We start from the raw sequence: 9,975 nt of genomic DNA on the forward strand, positions 1-9,975 counted from the left end.
TGCAATAAACAAATTGGTCGCAAAATGGAAGGAAAACCAGTTGTTTGCCATTTGCCTATTGACATTTATACATAGATGCTGCATTGGCCTTTGGATCGTACATCAGTGCTGCCGCCATATTGTACAGGGTATGACATGAGGTCAGAAAAAAGTTTTGTTTTTATATCTTACTCCCTTGGTATAAAAATGACTCAGTGAAATCAGTATATGTATGTATTCCAATATGGCAGCGACGTTGACATATCACAACAACTGGCCAAAGAAGTGGTCAGTGCAGTGACTACGTATATATGTCATTGGCCAACCACCGATAAAGATGAAAGAAGCAGAAGAAGAAGACTAAGAGGAAACAGAGAAAACAAAACCAGTCACCTAAGCCATCTAAACCAGAAAAACAGAAAGAGGTCTTCAGGAGTTTTTTTTTTTTCAGTTTAGTAGAGTTTATTGTGCTTAAATTCATGTACATAAAATGAATTTATTGTACATGTAAGTCAGTACAGCACTATAAATGCTATACATGAATATCTTGTAGGACCAACGTTTTAGCGACCAGCGGTTGGAGTGCCTGCTCTACACCTGGATTCCCAGCAGAGGTGATGTTCACTTCCTGAACTGAGGGATGGGGGAGGGGATCTTGATGTCCTGCCCCCTCTCCAGCCTCTTCTCACATTCAACCAGGTAGTTCACACCATCAATCACTAACTGTACCAGCTCCACCTGTGGATACATGGAAATTAGTGTCAAAAATCACATGATCATTATGTTCGTAGCTGGTTATACCTGAATTCATATCCTTTAAAAATGTTAATTGTCCCTTTAAGTTGAAGGAATGCAGATGTGTGAAATCAGCTGGTTTGGTATATACAGCTTTGTATTTTTTCTGAAGTATCATTTAGCTATTAACCATTAGCAATATTTAATGAACATGAAACCATGTCATGAAAATGAAGAATAAAAGAAGAATTGGGGAAAAGACAGCAGTGTACATCAAAAGTGGACAGTTATTATTTAGTGGTAAATAATTTCTATTCCATAATACAATTTTGTTCGAACTTAAACTGAGTTTTACAAAAGTATGTATGCTTCCACACTGTAAACATCATATAGGAATTTGATAGAATCAACTATTCTTTTCTCATTTATTTAATATAAATATACAAGTTTCTTTTATTCAACTTAATTAATCTTACAATTTCTAGTGTTTATTTTCTGAATACTTCAGTACTTATGAATGTAAGTTTTTCATCATATTAGCAGACTTCCCAATGTATATTGTTTGAGAGTTAAACTCTCCTAAGACCCTTCTTAGTAATAGTTTGAAGACTCAAACTGAGAAAGTTTTCCCAACTAGATTCCTATCAAATTAATTTGACCAGACAATTTTATTGGTTTTGAATCCCTACAAATTTACCTCACCTTTTCACCTTTTCAAATTCTGCCACCTTAAGATTTTAAGGCAAACACACTTTTTTAAGTCTAAATAAATTGCTTATTTTTACATGTGATATTTCAATAAAATTGTATTAGTAATATGCAAGTTTTATTAGTTCTTATGTTGTTGAAAACCAGTGACCTTTTTCCATTTCTACGTTGTCTTTCCAAGTTAAAATTTTCTGTGATTCTCTGCCATTCTCTACTAGAATAAATAGTCTTGACATCTGGCAGCGAAGTTCAACTAATACTGGACAACTTCTGCTTTCTGAGTTTAGCCTTTTTAGGCAGGACTTTCTTCTCTTGGGTATGATTGGTAGACTCTAACCACAACCATAACCCTGACATTAACCATCTATGACCTTTCACAGCCTTTGATTGGTAGAGCCTGTTGGAGGCCGTCATCACAGCCTGTGAGGAGGTGCAGCATGAAAGGCTCCGAAGTCTTTTAACCTCAACTGACACATCCCTGCCTGGATTACAGATTAAAGGACAGCGGGGGGTACGGTTATTCACAGCCCACACCTGTTGGGGTGTCTGCACTCCTCTGTCTGACTCTGCTGCTCTTTTCTACTTTTACTTCAGCTGCTGCCTTCCGCTTCAAGTGTTTACCTCTGACTTTCCCAGACGGTCGAGATTAGAGATGTCAAAGGTGTCTCCAGAAGCGGCCGTGTCCACACCCCCTGTGCCTCTCTTCTGTAGCCTCAGGTTATCCAGGATCTTTTTGAAGCGAGGGTCCTAGATCAAAAACATCGCATGAAATCATTTTCAGACGTGAAAACAACACTGGGAGAACATGTGTCCCTGTGTGAGCTGTCATTTACTGCAAGTGTGTTTCTTGCGTTACCCTGCTGAGTATGGGCAGCCGAATATGCACACCAGCCCTGAGGCCGGTGCCGAGGTTAGAGGGGCAGGTGAGGATGTAGCCCAGACGCTCATTCCACATGAACTCCCAACCTCTCTCCTGGATTAGATGCTCCACCTAAAAGCCACAAGAAAATACACTGTATATTTGTACTTTTTGGAAGAAACATAAAAGGCTCTGTTTCTTGATTTTTGATGTATTAATTCTACTGTATATTTTGTTTTTATAGTCTACTTTAATACTTTTAACATAATCTCGTAGGCAATGATTTCAGTACTTTACAATACTGCATATAAACTGCAAGGATAAACTATTTCAGTTGGGGAGGAAGGACTGAGGTTGTTTTAAAAACTGGACCATGGTGGCGCAAGAAGACTATAGAGAGACACATACCTGCTTGAGACCTCTGCAGAACCTCTCAAACACTCTTTTCATGTTTCCTCCTTTCTCCATGGATATGATCCTTGTGTGGTCCTCCTCGTTGATCCAGATTAAGAAGTTCTTTTCGTTGTTGTGCCTGAGACAATCAGAAAGACAGAATTAAACTTCGATTCAAAACTGGGGTTTGGTTTCCATGTTAAAACATCTGCTGATATGATTGAACCAATCACATTCAGCGGAGTAAACACCTCTAGTGTCGGGCCTGTCAAGGGCCATGAAGGCACAGTGTGGAGGGTGGGTTTGGTGCAACATTACTTTATCGAAAAGGAAATTACCATGAAGATGGATTTATGGGGGTGCAGGAAGAAGAGATGCATCAGAAAAGACATTTTGAATTTGCAGAGGAGAGTGAAACTTGAGTGCAGAACAGCTGATTGAAAAGTGTGAAAAGTATCAGGCATTCAAACAAGCGGTCTCAACAAACTGCAAGGGCAAATATCAAGATACCACCAGTGATGTACTGGGCACTAAATGTATAGCAAAATAGCATTACAGTGTATTGTAAAAATAAACTGAATTGGATTCTAGCAGTGAGTCAGCCTGAATCTATGTATTGTTTTTGTTGATTTTATACCTTGCAACAAGGGGGGCACAGTGTTTTCTATTTAATTTGGTCTTACATAATTTTACAGAAAAACTGTTCTACTAATTCTACTGTATAATCCACTTCTCTCCCATCATATCAGCCCAACTGTATATTAGTGATGCATAATGGCATTTGATGTCAGACAGTATTCTCAAATCCTTCAGAGATTAATCCTTTGTATCTAACAAATTGGTACATGTCATTTAATAAGACACTGCTGCATTGCTAAAAAGAGAAGTTTTAAAATGAAGACGGACATACAGTCACAGTCTTATTTGTGTCTCTTTTGCTGTCTCTCTTAACAAAAAATGTACTTGTCTCCAGCGCAAACAGACATATGAGCATTATTCTTCAGTAAAACTGTGAGGCGTACATCTTCTGAAAGTGTTTCTAGGGAATCTACAAACTATGCAGTGACTACAGCTTCTGCAGGTTTTTTAAGCTACAAAAACATCAGTACTTCAGTACGCTTTCTACGACGCCCATGTCTATATTACATCGTGAACATACTTATAATGTGTTATAATCTGCTTATAGGACTGTATAATTTTTAATAAATACTCATAATGCTTTGTAATAATCGTAGCACATCATAAAGCATCTTATACTGACTTACATGGTCAAGTATCATAATACTTAATAACTGCTAGTCACTCACTGACAAAGCAAAGATCATAGTTTATTATAATGCATGACTAACCCCTAACTGCTAATCCTTAAATGAAAAGAAAAGATTTATAGCAAGAGCACATTAATGACAGTTATATTAATGTTGTGCAAACCTCAGTCATATAAAGAATCAATGAGACAGATAGACTAAACTAACATGTTCAACTAAACAGCCCCTCTGATTCTGCACTCTGTCTGCCACTAGGGGATGAAAAGGCAGGCTAACAAAAGGATGCATTTTGATCTTTTTGCTGATAGTACCCCCACCCCACCACAATCACCCCTCAAATATACAGTGCTATAAGGATGAGGAGTATGTTTACAGTGCTTTATATACATGGGTGTCATAAAAAGTAACAAATACTTCTGCTATACTGAGTTTCTTCTAGTCTTACCAGATCCCACGAGCATCAGGCCAATCTCTGGCCATCCCAGCTGCCGTGAGCAGAGGTGACACAGGTTTATCAAACAGGAAGTGCTCCTGATTGGCCAGTAAAGGGACAGAGGAATCAGGGGAGCAGGTATGAAATGGCAACTATCATCCAAAAAAAAAGCACAGAAACCAACCTTGTCTCTGAGTATGTGTGTGAATGAGTGTGTGTAAGTGAACACTAACATCAATCAGCTGCTGCTGCTCTCTGTCAGACATCTCTCCCAGGCTGTAGTAACGCCCGGCCAGGTCTCCCTTCAGACCGGACAGAGCCGTCACAACCACGCGCTCCACCTCACGGCGCTCAGAGCGCGTGCACGCAGGGGGAAGACTCAGTCCACGGATGCTGCGCCCGGTACGGACACGAGATGACAACACGTAGCGCTCATCAAACATCCCTGAGGTGATCTGAGGAGGAGGAGAGAGTATTAGGACACTGGATGTAGGAGATCATCATGATGCACAGGACAGAGGAGAGTCACCTTAGAAGCTTCCAGGTCAGTGGGGTGCTTCATTGTGCGAGGGTCATACCCATTGTGTCTATCCTTGATCACAGGGTCAAAGAGCTCAGCAAACACCTGATGGATTAAAAAAAAAACATTTTAGGACTGAAAATGAACTCATCGCAACATCAAACATACAATATGTAAATTGTGCCAACAGGAGTCTCTCTTACATTAAAACAATAACAAAAGATGTAGTTGGATGACATCTGAAGTAGTGTGTGATCTGGGAGTTGTTGAACACATTTGGAATAATGTAAGTACATAACTCAATAAAATACACAGCATACGTCTGTAACGTTACATGATACAGCTTTAACTCCCACCTCGTAGCTCTCCTCATCTCCAGCCACCATGCCCACTGTCTTGATGAAGGGGTGTCCAGGGTTGTCCACCCCAGTCTGGATGCACTGATCAACGGTCCAGTTGTTGGGGGTTACCTTGTCCCTCAGGCGTGCATAAATGGTTGGGGTCAGGGCAGATGCCATGCAGTTGTTGTGCTTCCTCAAGTCAGGGAAATCAGCACTGTAGATAGTTGTTAACACAGTGTTTGAACAAACATGTTTCACTACTGGTAGAGCTGTTAGTCTAATCTGCAACCCTTCCAAATAACTTGAAATAAAACATTTAATATGCTTGAACCTCATACTATACAACTAATATATGCTGAAATATATTCATTTTTTTCCAGTTTACAATTTAATTAAGTTTACAACTCAAATTTATTAATTAATCAGCTGTCCTATTGTCTTATTTGATTCAACAAGAAAGATTAGGTAACAACAAACACACACACACTCACACACACGTACCTTGGTGGATAGATCCTCCTCCTCTCCGCTGCAGCAGTGCTATCACTCAGGAGGTATCCAGCTCCCAGTGTGCCAGCTCCTATGCTGGCCATGATCACTGCTGGGTTACGGCCAGACATCATACGGGTGAAAGAGTTCGCCATGGTTGCGTAGTCCGGGTTTTTACCTGGTGAACGGCGAGAGACCAAGGGTGACTTTTCATTGACTTCAAATGTGTTAGGTATTATTTATTTACAAAAAAATGGATGCCTGCAACACATTCCAAAGAAGTTGGGATAGGGTCATGTTTACCACTGTAAGGATTGAGGACACTAATTGTTGAAGTTGTAAAACATTCTTGCTTGGTATAAAACTTCAGCTGCTCAACAATCCAGGGTTTCCGTTCTCACATATCACATTCTCGGTGGGGGACAGGTCTGGACTGAAGGCACGTCCAGCTTCGCCTCTAGACGTCCAGACCAACCCCAACTGACAGGAGGGCAGTTTGATTGGCTTACCCTGATTTTCTCACCCTAACCCTACCTAGTCACACTCCTCAGGTTGAGCCTCACTCGGTCCAGAGAGGTGGAGCTGGACTAGGTCAAATTTGGCTCTGCAGTGAGCCAGTAGCCACACTCTTTTACTTCTTTCTGAAATAAGCCTGGATGGCATCATATGTTGCCCAAAAATCCTGTATGTGCCACAGCATCAACGGTGCCTTCACATATGTTCACGTTACTCATGATGTCATCCATGGGCACTAACACACCCCCACACCATCACAGATGCCGGTCTTTGAAGTTAGCACTGTTAATAATCTGGATGATCCTTTTCCTCTTTGGCTGGGAGGACATAACATGTATGATTTCCAAAACCAATTCAGTCCATCTCAGAGGAGCCCGGGCCCCAGAGAAGTTGGCAGTGTTTGTAGATGTTGTTGATATATGGCTTTCAGATGCAGCGACAAACTGTGTAGTAATATCCTTTATAGAATCAGGTTCTTAATAGAGGGCTGAGGGCTCAAAGGTCAGAGGCATCCAGTGTTGGTTTATAGTTATGTTTCCAGAATGTTCTGGGAAAGTTAGCTGAATGTTAAACCTCAAAATTCCCTCAATGTTGAAATATAAGGTTTTTTAAAAACATAAAACCAGTGTTATGTTTATAGTAGAGATTATAGTACTGAGTACATGTATGACTATGAGCAGTAATCCAAGCCTGTACAGTACAAATTTTCTTTTGGATTGAAATGATAAAAAACATGTTTGGAGGCAGCAGTGGTTGTGGCTTTTGTATTTAAATGATTAATGATAATGCTGCTGCTCTTGAAATATAATTACTTTTTGTATGTGTCACTCTGTAACTACAGTAATCAGAAGGAAACAAATTAAAGAAGGAATTCAAGTGATGAAGTAATAAAGTTTTTGAGGATACAGATGGAAGCCGTATTCAACTCATGTTCGGTTACATTCAGTTATATTAACACACATCTTCAAAGGAACATACTCAGACAAAACGACTAATTGCATTAAACTATCAAATGCTTAAGTAACAGATACTCCTGCAGTCTGTGTGATGAGATTATTCCAGAAGCAGGCAGAAGCCTTCTGATTGGTCACCCTGGGTGAGCCATCAGCTCAGGTGATCAGATGATTTGTGATAAGATACTGAGAGAGATATCGCCATATTAATATTATCATTGGCAATTCTAACACCTGTCAGCCTGATAAAGTCAATCAAATCTCAGAACTCACAACCAGATCAAGCAAAAGATGACAGTTTATCTCATTTTAAGGGTGAAAGTGGAAAAATAAACATAGCATTACAAACTGCAATGTAAATTAATATTACATCCCCCTAATGAGATGCTGTTGTTTTTCTGCACGTCACATGATACAAATGCAAATTCTATATCTGTCTTCAGCCATGAGTCAAAGTCACCTTTCACACACACCCACACACAGTATTGATAGTAGCAGCTAGTGAGGTTAAGCTGTTGTGCCAGTTTAGAGTTGGCATCAGCCCTGAACAACACATGATCCTATCTGACTTCCTGGGACGGTCAGCTGAGATTACACAAGACAAATGGGAAGAAAATAGAGACAGAGAGTGGGCGGGCGGTGAGGAGGAGAAAAAATAAAGAGGAGCTGTGGAAGAAATAAAGATAAGGTGGATGTATAGGAAGACTGCAAAGGGGAAAATAGAAAATAGAAATTCTCACTGGAAAAACTAACAGAAAATGAAAATGTGGAGGAGTGATGGGATGTGTTAAGTGTTGCATGAAGGCCGAAAAGAGGGGTTAAAGGGTAAGAGGACACTTAAAAGAAAGGTGGAAAAGGTAGGATTAGACGGATTCCCATCAGACACCAGAAGATTAAATGAAGAGTGAAAGTAATGAAGAGAGACACCTGCACCTTTTGACCTTTCCTGAAATGGGGAAAAACATACTACAGAGTGTGTTTTGGTATTTTGAATGTTTGGAGAGTTTTTATCAATTTATGTTAAGTGTGAGACAGTCAGTGTTAGATGAAGGAGACACTGCTGATAAAGGGACAAATTAAGAGGACCAGCTGTTGACAGGTGGCTGGTTAATATAAGGCAGATTAAGAGGCCCTAATGCAAGAGGCTGCTGTGTAGGCTATACACAATCATGTGCTGTAAATATTCACCCATGGAGCAAGTACAAAACAAAACGCTGAGTCTCTTGATGTGGCATACATGCAAGGAAACAAAGCTTCATTTCTATTACAGATTATTAAAAACAGTCGAAATGTTTTCAGTCCTAATTAGCTTTTTGTGCAAACTCCCACAACCATATAAATGCGTCCACTTCTTCCAAATATTCCACCTTTTTCAGAGGAAAGCATCAAGCTTGATCAAAAACACAAGTGAATAGTGTTGGAAAGTAAGTGACAGCTACCTGACTTCACCAGGGGGATGCAAGCAGGCATAAGGAGGCGGGAAAACACAGACAGAAAATATCTACAAGAGCTGAGAGGTGAGGAGGGTTAGTCCATCACTCACCTGAGGTTTGTCTGAAGAGTGGAGGCAGCGATGGGCCCGTGTGTGTCCTGCAGCTCCGTCCAGAGAGGCTCGATGTGCAGAGTGAGAGCAGACAGAAGAACAGAGATGGGATCAGAGAGACAGAGAGGGGGAGAGATGGGGACGCTGGCTCAGGATTAGCCTCTCGCTGGGCAACAGACAGAAAATCCTCTTTCTACTGTCAGTCAGCATGTCTGCCTGCCTCTTCACACATGCACACACATGCATGCATGCTCACACACACACACACATTCACACTATAGGCTCAGGTGCTCTTCTTTACACTATGATACCCATGAAAGATCTTAAATTCTGTGCTCCTTTAAACACATCAGTCAGTCTAAGCTGCAGTACCACCTACAGTGAATCCTGACACCTGTGATCAATCAGCACCTACCAGGAAGTGTTACCAAGCTTTCAAATCATTTTTCTTGAGCTTACAGCCTCCATTGCAAGTAAAAGTACTACATTAAAAACTTCACTAAAGTAAAAGTATTGGCAACAAAATGTACTCTAAGTATCATAAGTATTCATGTTGCAGAGTGGTCTTATATACTTATAGTATTGGATCCTTATTATTCATATGTTACTGTAATATGTTAACAGTACTTTAATTTGCGATTTGTTAGTTAGCTAGTAGCAGAGAGAGTGCAGGGGCAGAGGGATTGTTTAGTGGAACATATTGATCTAGTTTGCCTGACTCATTGATCCTGACTGAGTGTTATGGCAGTTAGAATCTATGGCCCCGACCATGGCTCTGAAATATCAGCAGCCTAAGTGTGTAGTGATAAATCCGTGGCACTGTCCGTGGTGCCGAAGCAGCAGACAGTTGTAATTGCACCTTTTTCTTTCAGTCCCACCCCTCTGTTAGTTTTGTCGTGGATACATCCCATACAAAAGCCTAGACTTTACAGTGTTACCTTCATGTTTAAAGTGACAAGAAGCAACGTGTCGTCACTGAAGAGCAAGAGGATCATAAAGACACACACAAAATATGAATTAAAATGAATTTGAACAGATGACGTGTTTTAGACGTCTGACTTTAAATAAATGAAATAAAAGGCTCTAACCCTCTTCAGACTACTTTTACTTAAGTAAAATGTCTATTTGTTCTATTCTTCTTTTATGTCTTATTTCTTCTGTCTTCTCTTCACCACTAGATAATGGGAGGATTATCATTATTATTAGAATTATTGTTATTGTTATTGTTGTTGTTATTT

General features: G+C 40.2%; 1 protein-coding gene across 1 annotated transcript; it reads right to left on the reverse strand.

The window, feature by feature from the left end:
• Window positions 1-424: 424 nt before the first annotated feature.
• Window positions 425-8,889, reverse strand: LOC146320295 (creatine kinase U-type, mitochondrial-like). Its single transcript, XM_084728515.1, has 10 exons — window positions 8,738-8,889; window positions 5,738-5,903; window positions 5,252-5,450; window positions 4,905-5,000; window positions 4,609-4,830; window positions 4,388-4,473; window positions 2,690-2,813; window positions 2,279-2,413; window positions 2,044-2,169; window positions 425-717 (listed from the first exon to the last, which is right to left on the reverse strand). Exons 2-10 carry the CDS (start codon window positions 5,878-5,880, stop codon window positions 601-603), a joined length of 1,248 nt encoding a protein of 415 aa, XP_084584641.1. The 5' UTR covers window positions 5,881-5,903; window positions 8,738-8,889; the 3' UTR covers window positions 425-600.
• Between the last annotated feature and the right edge of the window lie 1,086 nt (window positions 8,890-9,975).

This window comes from Lutjanus erythropterus, chromosome 10 (assembly GCF_056507025.1).
Source record: "Lutjanus erythropterus isolate fLutEry1 chromosome 10, fLutEry1.hap2, whole genome shotgun sequence".
Classification (NCBI taxonomy): domain Eukaryota; kingdom Metazoa; phylum Chordata; class Actinopteri; order Lutjaniformes; family Lutjanidae; genus Lutjanus; species Lutjanus erythropterus.

Excerpts from the sequence above, each read along its gene's own strand:
- LOC146320295 (XM_084728515.1), bottom strand. The coding sequence starts at position 5,880 with ATGGCGAACTCTTTCACCCGTATGATGTCTGGCCGTAACCCAGCAGTG. Across the intron at positions 5,001-5,251 it reads GAGATGAGGAGAGCTACGAG|GTGTTTGCTGAGCTCTTTGA; the intron begins GTGGGAGTTAAA and ends TTAATCCATCAG. Across the intron at positions 2,414-2,689 it reads TCTGCAGAGGTCTCAAGCAG|GTGGAGCATCTAATCCAGGA; the intron begins GTATGTGTCTCT and ends TGTGGCTTTTAG.